This window comes from Olea europaea, unplaced genomic scaffold (genome assembly GCF_002742605.1).
Source record: "Olea europaea var. sylvestris unplaced genomic scaffold, O_europaea_v1 scaffold69, whole genome shotgun sequence".
NCBI lineage: Eukaryota > Viridiplantae > Streptophyta > Magnoliopsida > Lamiales > Oleaceae > Olea > Olea europaea.
Window position 1 is genome coordinate 980,407 of NW_019265290.1, and position 23,942 is coordinate 1,004,348.

At 35.4% G+C, this 23,942-nt stretch overlaps 1 protein-coding gene across 2 annotated transcripts; it reads left to right on the forward strand.

Annotated features, from left to right (window-relative positions):
• Window positions 1–7,678: 7,678 nt before the first annotated feature.
• On the forward strand, window positions 7,679–23,793 carry LOC111390578 (pre-mRNA-processing factor 19-like). 2 transcript variants are annotated; one of them, XM_023015639.1, is made up of 7 exons: window positions 7,679–7,928; window positions 17,955–18,059; window positions 18,156–18,242; window positions 18,331–18,408; window positions 18,492–18,757; window positions 23,036–23,088; window positions 23,328–23,793. In XM_023015639.1, the coding sequence occupies exons 2-5, from the start codon at window positions 17,994–17,996 to the stop codon at window positions 18,519–18,521; spliced, it is 261 nt and encodes an 86-aa protein (XP_022871407.1). In that variant the 5' UTR covers window positions 7,679–7,928; window positions 17,955–17,993; the 3' UTR covers window positions 18,522–18,757; window positions 23,036–23,088; window positions 23,328–23,793. The 2 variants fall into 2 exon arrangements, with proteins under 2 accessions (XP_022871407.1, XP_022871408.1); XM_023015640.1 differs by lacking the exon at window positions 7,679–7,928 and adding an exon at window positions 16,828–17,847.
• The last annotated feature ends 149 nt before the right edge of the window (window positions 23,794–23,942 follow it).

Here is a 23,942-nt window from a genome sequence, read left to right on the forward strand (position 1 = left end):
TTGACTTAGACCTACCTCTACTTTTAAACTTTCTCCTACTGTTGTTTCCCTGATTATTATGGCTTTCCTGAGTACCACTAGACCTACTTAAAGTCCTCCCTCTAGCAAACAAGTTTTCATGGCCACTATTACCTCTCTCAGACTTAAGTTCAAGTTCCTTACTCCTTAAAGAGTCTATGACAATATCAGGTGTAAGAGTATCTCTACCATACTTAATGGCGGCTTTAACCTCTTTGTAGGCTTCAGGTATAGCATTAAGTAGTACTACAGCCTTATACTCATTAGAAACTTTCTCACCTGTATTAATAATGTCTTGAACTAACTTATTAAAAATGTCTAAGCTGTCTTCTAAGTCTCTAGTTGGATCTATCCTAAAGTTGAAAAATTTCTCTAATAGAAATAACTTATTAGGCAAAGACTTAGGTAGGTAAAGTGTCTCTAATTCATCCCATAGGGCCTTAGCAGTATCATGTTTGCCTACTTTTCTTAACACTTGATCAGACAAATGCAAAATAATGGAGGTATAAGCAAGTTCATCAGATTCTTCCTTTTGATCATCTGTCATGGTATCAGGAAATTCATCTGTTATTGCTTTAGAAACTTTTTGCTGAACTAAAACACCTCACATTTTTTGTTTCTAAATGGGAAAATCCCCTTTTCCATCAAAAACACCAAGTTCAAAAGATTTTGTTATGTTTTATTGTGAAAAACTAACACACAGTATTTTTTCACAAATTATAACAGAACAGATGATCAACTTTTGAAAAAATCTGTTGAATTTGACCTTCGCAAAAAATTTATGTTTTAGGTCACACAAAAAAAATATGCAGTCAAATGAATGAGCCACAATTATTTTTAATCACAAATAATTTCAATCAATAACAGCATCAGTAGATATTCTAATATAAACACCACAAGAACCAGAAAATACAACAATGCAGACAAGAACCATATCTCAGTATTAAAAATCAATATTTGCAAGACCTAGGGTTGATCAAATTCACCAGGATTCCGTGATAATCAAGTTCTCAGGTCAAGGCTCAATTTGAATCACCCAAACTTTAACGATCACAGGCAAATATAACGAGATATCACTAACTAATGTAACATGTTACAATATATAGCAATTAAACATATCAACATGGAGGCATATACTCATAAATGCAGTGTTAAGTGTGTGTGCAGTCGTGTAGGGTTCAAGAAGTGCAAACCGAGGATGGTTAAACAGTTAACCACCAGCTAAAATCAGGAACAGGTTATCGCAGCAGGGGATAAGTGCTCTGCAGGTCACCAAATTACAAGTCAAGCCCTTACAGCTTCGAGTCCTTCTAATCAGTTTCGAAGTTAGGGTTCCAGCTCAAGAACGAACCCACAGGAACTCGTTTTTTAAGGTTCTTCCACAGATCAAGGCGAGAAGTCATAGAACTCCCTCGCATTTCACAGTCCAGTAATGAATCAGCCCCATAGACCACTAGGTTGACTCAAATCAAAACCTAGGGTTTCGCGATCTACAGTCGAACACCTGGAAATTAATTTTCCAGTGTTCAAACCTTCGATCGAAGACTCAAGAACGAACATACAACGCTCTGATACCACTATTAATCCAAGATCTGAAAAATTTAAACAACCAAATCATACACAGCAGATTTACAGAAAAAACCTAAACCACTGGATCAAGATTTAGATCTTTCATTTAGGTTCAGACCATACGCCCTTTTAGACCACCACAAAGGCACCGAACTCAGAAACACGAGCCCTCACAACCCCAAACACAAAGTCGCTTCACTGGAACTGAAAATGGACAGACCACTTCCAACAGTTCACTCACACAAAGGAGACTAACACAAGGACACGATTATCACAAAGATAATCAACAGAAAATCTCACACAGAGAAGAAGAAAGAGTCACAAAGACGAAGCCCTTGAAGGTTCCAGAAGACGCAGAGAAAAACAGAGAACAGAAAATGACGATCCCACTGCCAAACAAAGCAAAGGGTCGTATTTATAGTAAAACCCATCCACCGTTGATTAAGCGGGTTAATCCAATGGTCCAAGAGCGACTAAGATACATGGGCTGAATATTAGGTTCGATTTAAGTAGGCCTTCTAGGTATATTAATAATGGACCATCTATTGATTCCATATTGGGCCTTTTTCATCACTGTCTATTAGTTGGACTGATCAAATGGCATCACAGTCCAACACCTTTCCCACCTGTGAGCACATTTCTCACTCCTATTTCGCCTTCAGTCACACATTTAATTGCTTTGCCTTTCCCACCCGTGAGCACATTTCTCACTCCTGTTTCACCTTCAGTCACACACTTAATGTCTTTTACTATATTACTACGTTCGAGAAAATTTCTCATTAACGGTAATTTGTTTAGGCTCCTTCTGATGCAGAAGCACAGCTTACTGCACTCTGTAAAGGCATTTTCAGGTTCAGACTATGACGCGAGGAATATTATTTAATTTAAGAAGTTAGTATTGGTTTTTGAAATGGAAGCGAAATAGATGTAATTTTGTGTAACTTTGAACGTTAAATTCATGGAACGAAAAAGTTCACAATTTTTGTATTTGTTTGTTATTGGTATATTTTAAATATTTTAATAGTTTTAATTCACAATAAAAATATATTAATAAAATAATTAGTGACCATTGACATATTTTTTATTTGTGATACAAATCTTTGACGGAATTATTCTGTAGGCAAAATGTTGGAATTTAGCGACGTAAATGAAAATGAAAGATTAGTAGCTATTTATGAATAAAAAATTCATTTGTAATTACTGTTGCTAAAACTACTTAAATAGCTGTAGGTAAATACCGAATTAGTGACAAACAATTCGGGCACTAATTAGTTACGGGAAAATTTGGTAACACCAACAAATTCTTTTGTTGCTAATGTACCAATTGCCAAAGAAATTCATCGGTAAATTAACGGTTAGAGTTTCATTGTCCGATTTACCGATTGGTTGGTTCCCTCGCTAAAAGCCATTACCTATAGAATTCAAGCCATCACCAATGGAAAATTCCGTCACTAAAGCCACATTATTTGCAGTGATATACTATAAAATTGTGATTTAGTATGATTGTGTAAGATGAGTAAATATGATGAAGTATAATTGCATGCAGATGCCTATCATATTTTGTGAACATTATTCAATCAGTAAGAATACAAACTAAAGCTATCCATGAGAATATACCACTCATATTTTTTAATGATATGAGTAGAATAACGTTGTGCTGTATATATACATTTATGTGTCTCGCTCTGTATTTCTTTGATGACATCGAATTTTTCGTTTCTTTTTTTCTATTACTTTATTTGACAGTGTTTATTTCAAATCTATCAAAATAGATTAATTATTGAATACAATATCTTCCTTCTTTATGTGAATGTCGTTTTCAAATGCTTTATATTATACTAGAAAAGGCGCACGTATTTCGGACATGTTCTGCACGTGCATAACTACATAATTTCATCTTGAGCAACAAATTCTCTTGTTTACGAATCACTATGTTATAAGGCACAATTGTCTTCAACAATAAGAGAAGTTTTGACACTGAGATTTTGGTTTGGAAACTGGAAATATGAAGCTGCAATTGGGTGGCCATGCATGTCTAGTCCTCTTAACTTTACAGCAATATGCTTAGTGACAATTTGGGCATTGAAGGAGAGAGTTGAGCAAAAGGGACATAGCTAAGTACATAGAGAGTTAGTAATCAAACCTTCCACCCATTCTTAAGGGCGGATCCAGACACTCTGAGTTAGAGGGTCACAATCAAACTGTTAACGGTGCGTAAACTGTAAATGGTAATGACAATTCGCGGTCGACAGATTGGGAGAGAAAGATAGAGACACAGAATTAAGTTTGGAGTTGCCGATTGCATTATACCCTTATAGTGTATGTTTTAAATCTTTGACATTTGAAATTTTTAAAAAAATTTTTTTTTAGTTTTTATTTTTTCAAAAAACTAGGGGGTCAATTGGCCTATAGAACCCCCCAAGATCCGCCCCTGCCCATTTGATCGACATTGTCAACTCACCATCTGAAACGGCTGAAGAACAATGGTCAGGTAGTCATGATTAAGAACTCTTAAAAGCTTCTTAGATCTGCTGTTGTACCTATTAATGCAAAATATGAGTATTTCTCATTTTTTTGACGACACAGTATTTTTTTATTTCCTCTCTCATATTTCTTTATTAGGTATTATTTATTATAAATTTATCAAAATAGATTAACAACTGTATACTGTTTAATCTTCCTTCTTTCCATGAATGCTATTTTCAAATGCTTTATATTGTATTAGAAAAGGCGCACGCATTTCGGATGTGTTTTGTACGTGCATAACCATATAATTTCATGTTCAGCAATGGATTCTTGTGTTTGTGAATGACTACTTATGATGTACAATTGTTTTAATAGAGAGAGGTTCTTACGGTGAGAATTTGGTTCCGAAACTGGAAATATTAAGTTGCAATTGGGGGCGGTCGTGAGTGTCTAGTCCTCAAATTTTACAACAATATTCTTAGATGATAATGGCTGCAATTTGGGTATTCAAAGAGAGATTTGAGCAAAAGGGACATAGCTAAGTACATAGTCAGTACTCGAACCTCCCACCCATTTGCCTGTTGGTGACTCACCATCTGAAATGGTTGAAGAACCATGGTCAGCTACTCATGGTGAAGAACTCTTACAAGATTCTTAGATCTGCTACGGTACCTGCAACTGCAAAATATGGGCATACTCCATTTCTTTGGTGATGTTAGAGATGGCAATTTGCCCAACCCTGCCCCGCCCTGACGGGACGGGGCGGGGTGGTACATAATTCCCCTCCCTAAACCCGCCCCGTGATATTGTTTTTTCGAGTGTTTCTTTGATGTTAATTTGAACATTATTTGTTTTGAATTTTTAAATTTTGAATTTGTATTTTATAATTTAATAGTATAACTCTAACTTTTGAAAATGCGTAAAAAAAATAAAAAATAAATGAGGCAGTAAACGGAGCAAAAAACTGCCCCGAACCCACCCGCCCCGTTTAAGGCGGGGTGGGGTTGGAGCGAGACGGGGCGGGGCGAACCCACCCCGTTGTCATCACTAGGTGATGTAGTATTTTTCATTTCCCTTCTTATATTTCTCTATTTTGTAGTGTTTATTACAAATTTATCAATATAGATTAATCAATGAATAATGCGTTAATCTTCAAGTTTTTCGTTAATCCTATTTTCAATTGCCTTATATTGCACTAGAAAACGTGCACGCACTTTGGACATGTTCTGCACGTGCATAACTATATAATTTCATTTTGAACAATGGATTCTCGTGTCTATAAATCATTACTAAGGCTAATTTTTTTTCAACAAATAGATGGGTTCTTTCAGTGAGAATTTGGTTTGGAAACTGGAAATATCAAGCAGCAATTGAGGTGGCCATGAATGTCTAGTCCTCAAACTTTAAAACAATATTCTTAGATGATAATGTTGCGAATTTTGGAAATGAAAGAGAGAGTCGAGCAAAAGGGACATAGCTAAGTACATAGAAAGTCAGCACTCGAACCTGCCATCCACTCACTCGGCGTTGTTGACTCACCATCTAAAACGGTTGAAGAACAATGGTCAGGTACTCATGATGAAGAACTCTTGCAAGCTTCTTAGATCTGCTACTGTACATAGTATTACAAAATATGAGTATTTTCCATTTCTTTGATGACAAATATTTTCATTTCCTTCTTTTATTTCTTTGTTTGGTAGTTTTCATTAGAAATTTATCAAAACATATTAATTACTGAATATTGTTTAATCTTCCTCCTTCCTTGAATGCTATTTTCAAATACTTTATATTGTATTACAAAAGGTGCACACATTTCTGAGGTGTTTTGTACGTGCATAACAATATAATTTCATCTTGAGAAACATATTCTCGTGTTTATGACTCACTATTTTATTAATCACAATTGTTTTCAACAAAAAGAGTAGTTTGTACTGTGAGAATTTGGTTTGGAAACTGAAAATAATAATCTGCAATTGGGACATGAATGTCTAGTCCTCAAACTTTACAACAATGTTCTTAGATGATAACGATGACAATTTGGCTATTGAAGTCGAGCAAAAGGGGGACATAGGTAAGTACATACTCAGTACTTGAACCTCCTACCCATTTGCTTGGCGCACCATCTAAAACGATTGAAGAACAATGGTGTGGTACTCATGATGAAGATTTCTTTGACATCCTAATATTTTTTCATTTCCTTTTTTGTAGTTCTTTGTTTGGTAGTATTTGTTACAAATTTATAAAAGAGATTGATTAATGAATACTGTGTTAATCTTCCTTCTTTCCGTGAATGCTTTATATTGTACTAGAAAAGGTTCACATATTTCCAACATGTTTAGCAGTTACATAGCTATATAATTTCATCATGAGAAACGGATTATCGTGTCTATGAATCACTATGTTATGAGGTACAATTGTTTTCAACTAAAACAGAGTTTTGACAGTGAGAATTTGGTTTGGAACTCTAAATATTAATCTGCAATTTGGGCCATGCTTGTCTAATTCTCAAACTTTAAAACAATATTTTTAGATGACAACGATGGCAATTTGGATATTGAAGGAGAGAGCTGAGCAAAAGGGACAAAGCTAAGTACATAGAGAGTGAGTACTTGAACCTCTGACCCATTTGCTTGGCGTTGTTGTCTCACTATCTGATATGGTTGAAAAGCAATGGTCAGTTACTCATGGTGGAAAACTCTTGCAAGCTACTTAGATCTGCTACTGTACCTATAACTGCAAAATGCAGTATTTTCCATTTCTTTGATGACAGTATTTTTCATTACCTTTCTTGTATTTTTTTTTTTTTTTAAAATTTGGTAGCTAGTATTTATTACAAATTTATCAAAAAGATTAAAATCTTCTTCATTTCCTTGAATTGTATTTTCAAATGCTTTATATTGTACTAGAAAATGCACACGAATTTAGGATGTGTCCTGCACGTGCCTAGCAATATAATTTCATCTTGAACAATGGATTATAAGAATCATTATGTTATGAGGCTCAATCATTTTCAACAAATAGACAGGTTCTTACAGCGAGAATTTAATTTGGAAACTGGAAATACGAAGCTGCAATTGGGGCGGCCATGCACGTCTAGTCTTCAAAGTTTACAACAAAATTTTTAGATGATAATGGTGGAAATTTGGGCATTGAAGGAGAGAGTCGAGCAAAAAGGGACATAGTTAAGTACATAGGAGTGAGAACTCGAACCTTCCTTTCCCCCTCATTCCCTCAGCGTTGTTGATTCACCATCTGAAATGGTTGAAGAACAACGGTGAGGTGCTCATGATGAAGAACTCTTACAAGTTACAAGCTTCTTAGTTCTGGTACTGTACCCATTACTGCAAAATATGGGTATTTTCCATTTCCTTGATGACATAGTATTTTTTTATTTCTTTATTAAGTAGTATTTGTTACAAATTTATCAAAATAGATTAATTAATGAATATGTGTTGATATTCCTTCTTTCTGTGAATTCTATTTCAAAATGCTTTATATTGTTCTAGAATAGGCACGTGCATTTCGATGTGTTGTGCACTTGCATAACTATATAAATTCATCTTGAGCAACAGATTCTTGTGTTTATGAATCACTATGTTATGAGGTCTCAATTGTTTTCAATCAGAGGTTCTTACAGTGAAAATTTGGTGTGGAAACTGGAAATATTAAGCTGTAATTGGGGCGGCCATCAATGTCTAGTCCTCAAACTTTACAACAATATTCTTAGATGATAATGGCAGGAATTTGGGCAATGAAAGAGATAGTCGAACAAAAGGGACATAGCTAAGTACATACAGAGGCGGTACTTGAACCTGCCACCCATTCACTCGGTTTTGTTGAATCACCATCGGAAATGGTTGAAGAACAATGGTCAGGTACGCATGATAAAGAAATCCTGCTTCTTAGATCTGCTATTGTACGTGTTACTGCAAAATATAAGTATTTTCCATTTCTTTAATGACATAATATTTTTCATTTCCTTCTCGTATTTCTTTGTTTAGTAGTATTTAGTACAAATTTATCAAAACAGATTAATTAGTGAATACTGTTTAATCTTCCCCCTTTCCATGAATGCTATTTTCAAATTCTTTATATTGTATTAGGAAAGGCGCACACATTTCGGACGTGTTCTGTACGTGCATAGCTGTATAATTTCATCTTGAGCAATAGATTCTCGTGTCTATGAATCACTATATTATGAACGGCAATTGTTTTTAACAAAAAGAGTGGTTCATACAGTTTGAATTTTGTTTCGAAACTCGAAATATTATGCTGCAATTGGGGGCGGACATGAATGTCTAGTCCTCAAAATTTACAACAACATTCTTAGCTGAAAACGACGACAATTTTGCTATGAAGGAGAGAGTCGAGCAGAAGGCACATAACTATGTCTATAGAGAGTCAGTAACTCGAATCTCCCACCCATTTGCTCAGCGTTCTTGACTCAACATCTGAAACGGTTGAAGAACAATGGTCAAGTACTCATGATGAAGAATTCTAACAAGCTTCTTAGATTGCTACTGTGCCTATTACTGCAAAATATGGATATTTTCCATTTCAATGATCTTATAGAATTTTTCATTTCATTTTTTTATATTTTTTCATCTGGTAGTATTTTTTACAAATTTATAAATAGACTAATTAATGAATACAGTGTTTATCTTCCTCCTTTCAGTGAATGCTATTTCAAATTCTTTATATTGTACTAGAAAAGGTGCACATATTTTTGACATGTTTTGCACAATGATGCTCGGACTCTCCAAAAATGGCGAATTATCCGTGTCGACACGACATGACTTTGATACCGACATGGGATATGTGTCGGATTCTCGATTTGGAACTCGAACATGGCTGGAAAAGGGAACAAACAATGGACGGTGAAGTATTGCTTCTGGCTTGTGTTTGTAGCGGCAACAACCATTTGTTTCGAATCTTGTGATAGAAATATGTAGAAATTCATGGAGGATTGCAGCAACATTTGCAGAATTTTGTAAAAAGGGGAAGATGAAAATTGGAGAAGACGACTAGTTGGAGAAGATGATAGGTTTTGGGTGTGTATTAAACGGGCTTCTGTGGAGCCCAATAAAGAAGTTAATGATATGAAAGAATTTCCGTAACTAGTTGGACGGCCCTTCAATAAGTGTATTTTTCCAATAAAAAAGAAAAAAGAAGAAGAAAAAAAATGAAAGAATTAAGTGGTTTAAAAGTTAACAATTTATAATGCCATAAATTAGGGGTTATCCCTAAAGGTTTTATTATTTAATGTAAATGGAATGATTTGTTATTTGCTTTAATTGAATTATTTTTTAGGAAAAAATTATAAGACATATCCCCGTACTGATATTCAAAATACGGATATTTTTAAATCGTATCCCCATATCTTAATTTTTAAAATGAAAAGAATCCGATTCCTAGATATGTACCCGTATCCGAAACCCACATCCGAGTCCGAGCATCATAGGTTTTGCATGTACATAACTATATAATTTCATCATGAGCATCGGATTCTCGTATCTATCACTCACTGTGTTATGAGGCACAATTGTTTTCAACGAAAAGAAAGTTCTGATGGCGAGAATTTGGTTTTGAAACTTTAAATATTACTCTGCAATTGGGTCGGCCATGCTTGTTTAATCCTCAAACTTTACAACAATATGCTTAGATGATAATGGCAACAATTTGGGAATTGACGGAGAGAGTCCAGCAAAAGGGAGATAGCTATGTACATAGAGAGTCAGTACTCGAATTTGCTACCCAAATGGTTGAAAAATAGTGGTTAGGTACTCACTCTGAAGAACTCTTACAAGCTTCCAGATCTGCTACTGTGCTTATTACTGCAAAATATGGGTATTTTACATTTATTTCCTTGTAATTTTTTATTTGTTATACACTAATTAATGAATACTATGTCAATCTTCCTTCTTTGGCTGAATGCTATTTCGAATGTGATTTATTGAACTAGAAAAGAAGCACGAATTCTGCATATGTACCATACGTGCATAACTGTATAATTTCATATGGAGCAGAGGATCTTTGTGTTTATGAATCAATATGTTATGATAAAGGAAAAGGACGCCCTCCAAATTTTTAAAAAGCCAGACGATGCAAAATCCCAGTACACTTCAAATAATCCCACATTCTTTCGAAGAAGTATACCTTCTTAAATTTATAGCTTCGAGCAAATTATAAAGAATATTTAAATATCCTAACTTTACTACCTTACCTCAACACAACATTATTTCAACTGACAAACTGACCCCTCGATACTAGTCAGAGTGTCGCCTTACAAAAAGACTAGCATGTAGTTTTGAAAATGTGACCAGTAGGTGAGTTTTCTTCCCTTCATTTTTTCATGGTTTCCTTGCCTTTTATCTGGAAGGTTTTATGTGTTGAACTCATGGTAATAAATGTTAGGAAAAATTGGCCAAACAAGCACAAAACTCAACGGAGAATGAAAATTAAAAAATGAAAAAGATGGATGATACTTTTTGCTCTTTTAGCATATGCTTGTTGAATTTTTCCTCTTCAATTAATTCCACCTTTATATATGTTTAGTTTTTACTCTTATTTAATTTTATTACTACTATCACTTATTTGTTAAGGTCCTACACTACAACCAAAATGGCTTTTCACATCGTTCGCTTATGACGTGCATATAAGGCAATGTGGGTTAACAAATAAAACGCCGTCCAACAAATGAACTGAGCACTAGCAACACAAATTAATAGTTGCTTCAAGTGTTCCAATTTGTTTTTGGGTCAATCAAATCAACTGTGGTGTCGATACAATTAGTCCAACAATGTTTTAACATAGAGGGATGATTAACTTGTGCTTCGATTGAAGCCATTTTGAATGAAATAGTTATTGATTTTGCTATTCCATGCTCGAGGTGCTTGCTTTAACCGATATAATGCTTTTTGAAGACGATAAGCCTTATCTTCTTTGCCTTTGATTTTTAATCCTCCAGGCTGTTCAACATACACTTCTTCTTGAATTTTTCCATTTAAGAATGCTGATTTTACATCTAGCTGAAAATCTTTTGACTCCAATTGAGCTGCCAACGCCAACACTATACGTATTGTCTCCATTCTTGCAACTGGAGCAAATGTCTCTATGAAATCGACTCCTGATTGTTGAGAATATCCTTTGGCCAAGAGCCAAGCTTTATATTTTTGAATTGACTCATCTTCATTGTATTTGATTTTATAGATCCATTTCAAACCAATGATCCTCTTTCCTTCTGGTAGCTCAACGAGTTCCCAAGTTTTATTTTTCTCAATGGCGGACATTTCTTCATTCATTGCTTTTGTCCAACTTTTGTCTTTTGAAGCTTCTTCATATGATTGAGGTTCACAAGAGAATAATCTGAAATCATTCATATATTTCTCTTAGTGAACGTGTTTTTCTTGGAGGGGTTTCTGATTCTTATTCAATTGTTGGGATATTTGGAGCTGGATGTTATTCAGTGTTGGAAATTTGAGACGTCGATGGATCATCAAATTAATAGGGTCTAGAATCTATGACTTGGTTTTCCTTCCGTCATGAGTTGTATTTTCATCGAACACAACATCTTGAGAAACTGTTATTTTATTTGTCTCTAAGTTTAGTAAATGATATCCATTAGACTCATCACTATACCCAATGAATAGAAGTTTTTGTCCTTTCTCATCAAACTTTTCTCTGTTTTGTGATGGAATGATGGCATAGGCAATGCTACCTTAAAATTTTAAGCGGTCTATCTTTGGCTTCTTTTTATGCCATGCCTCGAAAGGAGTTTTATTTTTGATAGCTTTTGCAAGAGATCGATTGAGAATATATACTACCGTGTTTACAGCTTCAGCCCAATAAAGATTTGGAGTTCCTTTGCCTTTTAGCATGCTTCTTGCCATTTCAACAATGGTGCAATTCTTTTTCTTAGCTACTTCATTTTGTTGTGGAGTTCTGCTAACTGTCAGCTATCGTTGAATGCCATTATCTTTGCAATATTCAATGAAGGGATTGTAAGGAAATTCTCCTCCACGATCGGTCCTTAACACTAATATTAGAAATTCACTTTGTCTTTCTGCAAGTGCTTTAAACTGGAGAAAAGTAGAGAATGCCTCAAATTTTTTATTGAGAAAGAAAATCCACATCATCCTTGTGTAATAATCAACAAAGAGAATGAAATATCTCTTGTTTCCGGAGTGGGAGTTTGTATTGGTCCACAAATATCTGAATGGATAAGCTCCAATGGCATTTTTGCTTGCCATGAAGTTTTAGGAAATGGAAGCTTATGCATTTTTCCATATACACAGCCTTCACACACTTTGTCTATTATTTGAATTTTAGGAAGCTCGATCACCATATTTTTCTCCTTAAGCAACTGAAGTCCTTTGCCATTTAAATGACCATATTGCAAATGCCATAGATGTGACAAATTTGCATTTTCAACTTTAAGTGCACAATTGTTGTTTAGTGGTAATATGAGATAAAATGTTTTGTTTTTCATTTCAACATTTGCCACTATGGCATTTTTCTTTTTATCAAAGATCTTGCATCTTTTATCATCAAAGTGCATAGAAAAATTATTTTGTAAGAGTTGTCCAATACTTAAGAAATTATATGAAAGATTTGGCACATAAAGAACATCAATAATAAGTTCTCTGTTACCTCCCTAAGTTTGGATTGCAATGATACCTTTTCATTCTGTGCTTCTTTGTGTTCCATCTCCAAGAATAATTTGTGAGGTGATATCTGAATTGATCTTTACAAAGATATCTTTATTTCCTGTCATGTGATTGCTAGCACCGTTATCCAAATACCATTGATTCTTGGATTCAAAATCACCATTTTGATGAGAATAAAATAGAATTTCATCTTCACTCTCTTTTAAAATTTTTGCCGCATCTTCTTTTTTCTCCTTATTTTGAAACCAACAATCCTTTTGAGAATGATTAGGAACTTTGTATTTAAAATAGCAATCTTTTGATTCATGATTGTTCTTTTTGCAAATAATGCAAGATTGAGCCTTATCGAATTGTTGTGGTGCCTTGGCTTTTCAATTGCTTTGCTTTTCATTTTTGACTCCACTTGCTAAGCTTTCCCTTTTTTGTTGTTTGAACCTCCATGATTGCTTGAACTTATTTTTGACGCTTTCTTTGATTGGAAAGCTTGTTTGGTTGGTTGACTAGCCGAACAATTGATTTTTTGCTCATGTGCAAAGAGTGATCCGGTCAATTCGTACATGGTCATCTTAGACAAATCCTTTGATTCTTCAATTGTGGTGGCTACATGATCAAATTTTAAAGGAAGACATCGAAGCACTTTCTCAACAATTTTTTTGTTTTTAATTGTATCTCCACAACTTTTGATTTGGTTTACAATCTCCGAAACTCTTGAAGAGAAATCGCGAACGGATTCTCGTTCTTCCATTTTGAGATTGTCAAAATCTTTCCATAAAGAAGTTTCAAGGTGATAGTTTTCTCCGAACCTTGAAATTTTTGATTTAAGATTTTCCATGCATCTTTGGCTTTAACACCAAATATACAAGGAAAAATTGATTTTTCAACTCTTTGTTGAATATATCGCAACGCCATTACATCTTTCTTTTTATATTCCTTTTATAACTTTGGATCTTCTTCATCTCCTTCGGTTGAATCTTTTGCCACCTCATCATCTTCAATGACATCCCATAAATATAAAGAGATGAAGAAAGTTTGCATTTGACTACTCCAATATTCATAGTGCTCACCTTCAAAGATTGGTACTTGACTTTGAAAATAAGTGAACAAGGAGGCTGCTGAATTTGTTGCCATAGCTGCCGCTATAGTGGTTTTTGGGGTTGATTTTGTTTCAACTTTTGGTTGGATTTGGTTTATGTATTTTGCCTAAGGTCTGATACCAAAATTTGTTGGGTGTAGAAGGAAATAGATAAGAGAAATATGAAACTTTTCTTATGAAATTTGAGGAATTACAAAGGAGTTGCTACAACACACACTTTCTCTAATTTTTTGATAGATTTTTCTCACTTCTTCTACATACATAACACTAGATGGATACCTTTCTATTTATAGTGAACATTGAGTAAACTAGTCCTAAGAATTTACTACAATTACAACAAGATAAAAGCTGTTTTTTCTTCATCACGTGCAGCTGGAAAATATGTATTTGCAGCTGTGTTTGACTGATCGGATGGCTGCTGTCTGATGTTTAATTTTCAAATTCCAACTTGCAAGGTTGAACATTGATGTTGAGTATACAACTTGAATTGAAAATCTTATCCATTTGATCATTCAATGAATGAAACCTTTGTTGGTTGAAGTGTTCAATTTGGATTTGAACTCTTTGAAGATAGATTAAAAATTAATCTTTTAACAGGTGCTTCTTAGAGAAATAAAATTGTAGTGGTGGTTCCCTGATCCCTTTTTTTTTGGTACTCATGGTGTGCTTTGGATGGATCAAATCACCCATCTAAACAGAGTATAGGACATATTTTATTCATTGACCTATTTTTGTATGATTTGTTATTTAGGACATCATTGCCATTGCTAGAGTTGATTCAAATGTTGTAGTCTTTGATAGACCTTCAGGGCAGATTTTATCTACTCTTAGTAGTGATTCAAAGAAGGTATATTTACTGTTCTTTTTCTTGTGCATATTGATAACCATCATTATTTTTCTTCCTTAGATTATTTTGTTTCTGCTTTCTGATTGAATGCATGTTGAATGTTTTTTCTCATATACAGGTTATGAGTGTCAAATTTGTGGCTACGAATGGCAATGGGTGGGTTTGGGGGAGCATTTTCCCACACCGTTGCCCGTTTAAGGAAAAGCAGGGTGGGGCGGGTGTGGTTGCCCCGTTTACGTATCCGTTTAATTTTTTTTTATATAGGTTTTGATAATTCATTTTAATGCCTCCATTCATTTAAGTGAGACAATAATATAATTATAAAAATTTTTAATTAATTTTTAAAAGTTAAAATTTTCGAATATGGTAAACTAAGGTTTCTATTGTTTATTGTATTACTTAGATAATCTTAATTGCCATCTTCTATTAGAACTAATGAAATTTCGTAAAATTTTTATATTTAGGGCCTCTTTGAGTCCCATTATTTTCTAATAATGCATTTTAAAATAGATTAATAGAGTATGTGTGGTTAAAAAATAAAAAAAAATTAGATTTACATGTAATATTAATTTATTAAAGTGTGGTTGAAAAGAAGATAGAGAAAATGTATTTTAAAAAGAATGAGAATCAAACAAGGGCTTATAGTATTGAATTCTTAGTATAAAAGAAAATAATAAATAAATAAATTAATTAAATATGGGCAGGACGAGGCCCCTGTTACCGTACTCCACCCGATTAAGTGGGTAATAAGGGGTGGGGGCCGCGGGTATCGGGTTTGGCGGGTATTTTTGCCATCCCTATTTGTGGCTGAGGGTGAATTAGTTGTTACCGGCTCAGTTGATAAGGTAAATTTAATGCTCACGGCAATAATAATTTTGCATATTTTTCCATTTTTCTCATGATAATTGTATTTGCATATTTGTCATTCACGCTTTTCACTTCATATTACTTTGCTTGGGCTTTCTTATTTTGTTGAAAAAAGGGGCTGCTCTACCATACCTTATAGTTATGATTAAGTACTCAATGCAAGGGCTAGGGAAGCATTTTGGTTGGCACTTGAGATGGAATTAATGGCTTGAATATTTAGATTGTTTATTGTTGGGTGGTATTGGCCTCTTTCACCCCAAAAGCTAGTTTAAGAGGTAAAGCTTTCCTTCACATTTATAAATTGAATACTAATCTCATCCACAACCGATGTGGAACAACCTCAACAATCTCCCTCTCACATATCGGGCTTTGCGGGACATATCCAGCCCTGCGGGAGACCAAACCCGTCTCTCCCATACATAAACCCGTATCTTCGTGACTGTTGGGCCGGAGACTAGTTGATAAACCGGGTTCTGATACCAGTATTGGGTGGTATTGGGCCTCTTTCACTCTAAAAGTTAGCTCAAGAGGTGAGACTTTCCCTCACACTTATAAATTGAATACTAATCCCATCCACAATCGATGTGGGACAATCTCAACATTTCTAATTGAAACTCTCATTACTTTCCTTTACATTCTTTTGACTTAGATGTATAAATACACATAATTAGCATGAAATATCTATTTCCTCATCCAATTAAGCAATTGATTATAGATTTGGAAAATTTTCTGTTGTCTGTAATTAAGAATTGCGATGAACTTATAAACCTCCGAATTTCACCTGGGGGATTCTTCATTCAGGACGAAAAATACTAGTCAATTGTGCAACATGACTAAAATCACGTGATTAAGTTTGATTCAATCAGAAGGGTGACTAAGCTCAAATCAGAATTAGAACGAATCTTACTATTCGTTAATATTCAATGTTCACAATTCACTAGATTCACGAGGAGTGCAGATTATCTTGTACCAAATTCTTTTTGTAGCCTTACTATTTTTATTTGTTGAGATGAAGTAAATTACATTGAAGATCCATCACTTCAAATGCTTTATTCTTTTTATTCTTATAGGGTATCATGATGGAACTATATGTCGATTCAGCCATGTAAATAGGTCTTCCAACTGTTATTTAATGATTCTTGGTTTGAAGTGAACAATGTTTCATGTAGCTGAATCTTATTTATTGGAATAATTCTTAGTTTGTTATTGTAGATTGGATGCCCTGAATGTAGATTGGATGCCCTGAATGCTGCTGCAAAAGGGGAGCTACATTTGAGACATAGTGACATCTAAATGTAGGTGGATTAGGTCTCAGTTTGCTTCTAAGAAGAAAATTACCCTGTCCCATATTCTGAGGGGTCTGTACAGATGGGAGCTTTTCAAAAACTGAAATGTGTTGGCAATTCAAGTTGCACTATATTCTTTCATGTTTTGGGACTGATTTAAACAACATGACATGTACTCAGATCTTTGATGCAACATCTGTCAACAAGTATATATGAGGACTAAGTTAGATTGGAGAAAAAAGACGGAAAAGCATGATTCTTAGCAAAAACGATTCAACCTACCAAAAAGGGGAAAAAAATAAAAATAAAATCAATATTAGTTAATTTTTCGTTGCACTTTATGATTGCTATTCTCTGTATCTGAATGTGTGTAGCATGAACATCTCTAGATATCTCCAGTTTTGAACCATCTTTTCTAAGAGCTTAAACTTTTAGAGAGGGGGCATTTTCAGTTTTCCTTTCTCATTTTATTTTATTTTTTATTTTTTCAATATTTTTGTTAACATGTCCCTCACGTGCAAGCCAATTCACTTTTTGTCAAAGGGATGACATGTGCACAATTTTCATAATTGGGTGGGATTGAGACGTGAGCTCATGACCTTGCTTGCTATGATACAATGTTGAAATAGGATTAGATTACACTGGGCTGCTTTCAATTAGATTGACTCATGTTAGTTTCCATCATTTTCTACAGATATGCAGCCATTTGGGTGCTTGACATACTGTAAAGTCCAGTAATTTTTCACATAAACCCATTATACAAAAATACTCACCTTTAGTGAAGTAATTAAGAGGGGGAACCGATTGAAAGAAATAGCGAGTGTTAGGAAGACCTGGCAAGGAGTAATCTTTTCACGAGAAGGAATTGGTTTCAATATGTATCTTGCTTGTTCCTTGTTGCCTTTGTTCTATTTGGTTCTCTCGTTTATACAGTTGTGCTTAGTTCTTATTTTTGATGCTGTGACTCAGGTTTCTTTTCCTTTGTCCTCTTGCTGAATTGACGGGAAATTTGAGATCACATTTTGTCTTCAACAAGTTAGAACATTTTTATAAGCATACTTAGATTATGGCTAATCTTTTTGTTCAAATTTGTTCATTTATCTCACCTAATTCAAGTCTAAAATAGTTGTTAATCGTTACAGGTGCAAGCTGTTACAATCCATACCACCAATTACTACTGCATGACAGCTTCTCTTGATAACACATGGTGCTTCTATGAAATTGCTTCTGGTTTATGTCTCGCTCAGGTCTTAGCTCTCCCTATTCTTACATGCGCCTGTGTACTAACTCAAATGTTTATCTCGTTATAGCTCTGTTACTTCTGGTTTTAAGTTATTTTCCAGGTTGAAGAGACTTCGGGATCTTCTGAAGGCTATACATCTGCATCTTTTCACACCCGATGGTCTCATCCTTGGAACCAGTACCTTTGGGTCTGTACTTCTCATGATCAGATTGAACTTTCCTTCTGTTTCTTTCTATTTCCTAAGTAGTTTGATTTTACATTTTTTTCATGTGTAGGCAAATGCTGCTAGAATTGAGGGGCATGTTGGGGCAGTAACTGCAATTTCATTTTCAGAGAATGGTTACTTCCTAGCTGTAGGTTTTATTCTACAATTAACAAAAACTACTTGGCTGAAGATGATAAATTCCATTGTCTGATTGTTTTCCAATTTTTCCAGACTGCAGCTCAAGATGGTGTTAAGCTTTAGGATCTACGCAAATTGAAGAACTTTAGGACTTTTACTCGTTATGATGAAAATACACCAACACAATCTGGTGGTTTTACCTTTTTCATGTCTAGCATATACTTATGTTTAGCTCTGTCTAGACTGTGGTTGTGAGTGCAAAACTTCTAGAATGTGGTCTCCTGCTCATGATTGTCAGCAGTATTTGTAAGCCATTGCTCGGGACATACCCAACAGCCATCTAATACTTTACGTAACAGGTCAAGAGCATGTCTTTGATGTTATTCTAGTTTCGAATAGACAATGCAATATTTTCTATCTTTCGCTGGTGGTTGAATTCTCACATTTAACCATGCTTTAAATTTATAGGGGAATGCTCCCTCTACCAGTGTTTGACGAATAATCTGAACCCCTTAAATTGAATCTAATATAAGGGTCTCAATCTATTATACTAAAATCCTTAAAAAATTATATCCCCACATTCAAACTCACCATAATTACCTTTTAGAAATCACCAATTACCATCTAGAGAACCTTTTTTTCCAAGTTGGTGTTTGCCTAGGTCTTCACCATTAGGTAGAAGAGCGATTTCATCGAAATTAAAAAAATAGACAAGCATAACTCATTCCTTCATGAAATTAGAGTCTTTTGCATGTACTTTTGCTTGAAGAGAAATTGAGCGGCTCGGGAACATATTGGGACAAGTACCGTTGGGTTTTTTGATACCCAATAATCCGGGCGATGATTTAAAACAGTTGTCGGATTATTTATCGACACTATGGACTTGGCTCGACTCGGAGATGAACTACACTTTTGGATGGTTCGGGTTTGAGTTGGATGATTATTTGGTTAGTTGGACCATTTAGTGATTAATATGGAGTTGAATATTGACCCATTATTTTAGGTTAATTGGTAGCCCTCTTAGTGAACCTAGGCCCAATTGGAGTGACCTAAACTAACCTATATATATGTATTTATCTACTGGCCATTTTTGGTGGTGTGTGTGTTGTAAAAATGGAGAGGAGAGTTGAGAGAAGAGAGGCAACCGAGAGAGAGGGAAGCCATGTGAGGTTGTGAGTAAGATTCAACCACTGTTCTTCTTCCTCTCCATACCTTTGTGGATTGCTAACACCACCACCCTCTCCTTTGTGGGGTTAGAGAGAAAATGAGCAGTCCAAAGTGAAGGTGAAAGTCTCGGGTCGAGCCAAGGTAAACTGGTGTTCGTTTGATTGTTTTTTGAGCCCGAAATCAAGATTTATCGAGGGATTTCCGCTACAAATGGTATCAGAGCTTGTGTTATTGATAAATCTGTGATTTTTGGGGCTAAAAACGGGCTGGAAATGGTCAGAAACGGATCTGAAAATCAGATGCAGAAACTGTTCGATTTTTTTCAATTTTCTGCTGGATCTGTTTTGGCGTTTTCTGGTGAAACCAAAAGGAGTTTGACAAAACGGACACCACCGGTGGATTGTGCAGGCGGAGAAGAAGCCGGAAGGGTGACAGGTCGTCGGCACGTGGCTGGTCGGCGCGGAGCGTGGGGAGACGGTGATGGCGCGTGAGGGCGCGTCCGTCTGATTTCGGCGAAGTGGTCTTCAGATAGTATCTTCCCCATGACGAGATGGATCCTGCAGTGTTTTCAGATTTCAGTTTGGAGCAATATAGTGAAAGTTGGACGATTTTGCCCTTGGACGTTTGGGTGCTGTTTTCGTGTTGCTGGTGACTTTAGGATGAAGAGTGATAGTCCTAAAGTGGTGAATTTGCGCCTCTCGATATTTACGGATCTTCAGACGTGGTCCGCTCGGTATCGTGTTCTTTGCTTTTTATTATTGCAGTTAAAATAAATGTGTAGGTTAATTATTTGTTTTTTGCAATAGAGGTCATCGTGTGGGGTGACATTAGGTTTAGGGTTACCATGAAGGGGTAACCATTGGCTATTGCTAGACCTAGAAATTATTTATTAATTATTTGCCTTAAATTCTTTGTGAATTTGCTGTCAATTTTTCTACATTATTAGAATTGCATGTGGCCTTAGGAAAGTTGATTGGACTATTTTATGTGAATTATGTTCATACTTTACCTGTGATCATTATTTGGCATTGGTGGCAAATGTAGGTCTAATGTAAGTGCGAAAAATAACATATCTTTTAACTGTGGTAAAATTTGGACATAGTTGAAAGAGATTGTCCTAAGATGATAATAAAAAGAAAGATGAGGATAGAGACAAGGCGAATGTGGCTTTAGGTTCGAGTAGTGATCCTAGTGAGGTTTATTGAGAGAATAAACCTGGTTCTTGCATTGCATCTGTATGTAATCCTTTCTGCATGTATGTGGTCACTTAATTCTGTTGCAATGTTGATGTTACACTTTCAATATGTTTGATGTGTGTAATTGCATGAGTTAGAGTGACTTATTACTTTGTATAATATATTTACATGCATAGTGGGTTAAGTTTTGTGGCGTACTCTATTTGCTCTGTGAGTGGCGTGAGAGTGTGGTAGTGAGAAGAAAGTTGGGTAACCGTTTCTCTCCTTTATCTTTGTGAGCCTATGTGGTTTGTGAGATTATGTGAGGCAGCCATGTTAGGGTTACCTTCTTTATCTTTGTGAGCCTCCTTTGTGAGTGTTGTGAAGTAACTTACTTTTTCTTCGATTCTCTTTGAGAGTGCCACCTCCACTATTTTCTTTGTGAATTTTTTGGGAACATTGGTGAGTGGATTAACTTTCGTGGTCACCGAAAGGTGTTGTTTTGCTATAGTGAGTTTGAGATGCATTAGCAGTGAGTTGGATGTCTTTTGGTAAGGTGGAGTATAGATGCCTAGAGGTGCATTGGTGATATGCACAAGGGATGTAGAGTGTGACATTTGGATCACGAGTGGAGATGTGATTAAATGTGTAGAATCCTTTATCTGTGAAAGAGACTCTGTATAGGTGGAGTGTGAGAGAAGCACTTCTATCACTTCTGTAAGGTGGAGTCCCATTATCCACGTAGGTTGAGAGAAGTAATGTGGTGATAGAGGATTATCCTGAAAGTTTAGGATCTATTGTGACTTACCAGTTAGACATGAGTTAAGTGATTGGTTTAGTGAGCATGGTGGGCGATGAGATGAGATATGTGTTCTCGAGGTGGGAGTAATACGGAATGGGATATGAGAAGTGTAGTGAGATCTTTTATGGAGTCATTTATGCATTTATTGTATATGTGTTTGACCGTGTGCTGATTAACGAGGTGTTAATTTGTGGTTCTGTGTGAACGTGATTTTAAAAAGATCTGTATGTGTGTTATCCTATATATATCTTCATTGCATGATTGTTTGTTCAATGTGAATACTTGTTTCTACTTGGGTGTTCTTGACCTTAACCCTAGTGAGTACATGGAGTAAGTATGGTATGTATTTCAAGTTAGGAACACGAAATAAGGTCTGTTATTCCAATTTTATTAGATTACCTTGATTGTGTAAGTATAAACTGTGTGTTTTTGTTGCTTGCAGATAATTGGGCATCAGGTGGAGATTGTTGAGTTTTTTGATACCCAATAATTCGGGCGATGATTTAAAACAGTTGTCGGATTATTTATCGACACCATGGATTTGGTTCGACTCGGAGATGAATTACACTTTTGGATGGTTCGGGTTCGGGTTTGGGTTGGATGGTTATTTGGTTAGTTGGACTATTTAGTGATTAATATGAAGTTGAATATTGACCCATTAGTTTAGGCTAATTGATAGCCCTCTTAGTGAACCCTAGGCCCAATTGGAGTGACCTAAACTAACATATATATATGTAATTATTTACTAGCCATTTTTGGTGGTGTGTGTGTTGTAACAATGGAGAGGAGAGTTGAGAGAAGAGAGGCAACCGAGAGAGAGGGAAGCCATGTGAGGTTGTGAGTAAAATTCAACCATTGTTCTTCTTCCTCTCCATACCTTTATGGATTGCTAACACCACCACCCTTCTTCTTTGTGGGGTTAGAGAGAAAAAGAGCTGTCCAAAGTGAAGGTGAAAGTCTCGGGTCGAGCCAAGGTAAACCGGTATTCGTTTGATTGTTTTCTGAGCCCGAAATCAAGATTTATCGAGGGATTTCTTCTACAAGTATCTTAGATGGAAATCTATCAGATTGTGGCTTCATGTACCATACATTTCTACATCGCTGCATCCAATATTTTTGTTTTGACAATGTGATGGAGGAGAGATTGTCTATTATTTATTTATTTATTTATTTTAAACGAATTATGGTTCATCTCTTTTAAAACGAATTACAGTTGAATTTGACCATAGTGGAAGTTACCTTGATCTTGGAGGCTTAGATATATGGTAATATTTCAAATAAAACTAAAGTCCTGGTTTAGTCATGGATAGAAGGATATCACTATCATTGTCCATTATTTCTATTTCTCGTCCCATCTTTGAATATCCCATGAACTTGGAATTATATATGGTCTCGCCATACTCATGATGATTGCTAGTCATTTTATTCACTGTATGCATATCAGCCTTTGTTTCGATCTTAAAAGCTAATGTCTATGTGTTGTTGTATGACAGAGTTTATCAAGTTGCCAATGTTTAGTCTGAATGGAACTACTTGTCAGGCACAGGTTAGATCCTCTCGTTCTGTACCAATGACTTCTTTCACCTCACAGAGTTAGCATTTTACACAATCGCATGTTTGGCAAGAATAGTTAGACAACACTGAATAGTATTAAGAATGTCTTGTCGACTATATTCTCCGGTATGGTCTAATATTACGACCCTGTATGCTGTGGTTTTTTTTTTGTGCTATGGTGCAAGAACTTGCTCAAAACTCTAGAGGTTATAATCACCCTCATGAATGCAGGTAAAGCAACATGTGTAAAGTTTGGTCTAGATGCAAACTATATAGCTGTGTGATCTATGGATAGAAACTTCAGAATATTTGGGCTACCCCTGGTCGGGGAAGATGGTTCATCAGAGTCGTAAAGCAATTTTAATTGTACTTCTGGCAGCACTGAGTCTTGTAGCTATCCCTGCAGTTGCTGCAATTTCTGTGGGGCTGAAGTAGTTAAAGTTGAAAGGAGAACTCACTTTGAGATCAATTCATGTACAGTAGAGAAGCACTGCCAACTTGGGCTGGCATTCTTATGCTAATTTTCCTTTTTGTTTGCAAATTTGAATGCTGGGTTTCGATTTGTATGATTTAAACATATTTTTCCTTTCTGAGACGTACTGGAATTGTTATTCGTTCTATGTAAAAAATTGTAATGTACCATCGACATTGAACAACTCATGGATAATCAGAAAGAATTATGCAAACGACTTGGGAGCATATGGTACATTACGTCCTCTCTGGTCTTTTACGTCCTCAATATAGGTACACATACAATTTCAAACTAATAGCAAAATTTGAAAAACTTCAACTTATATTACATTAGAACACGTCAAGGAAAATCGAATACACTAGATCAATACGGTA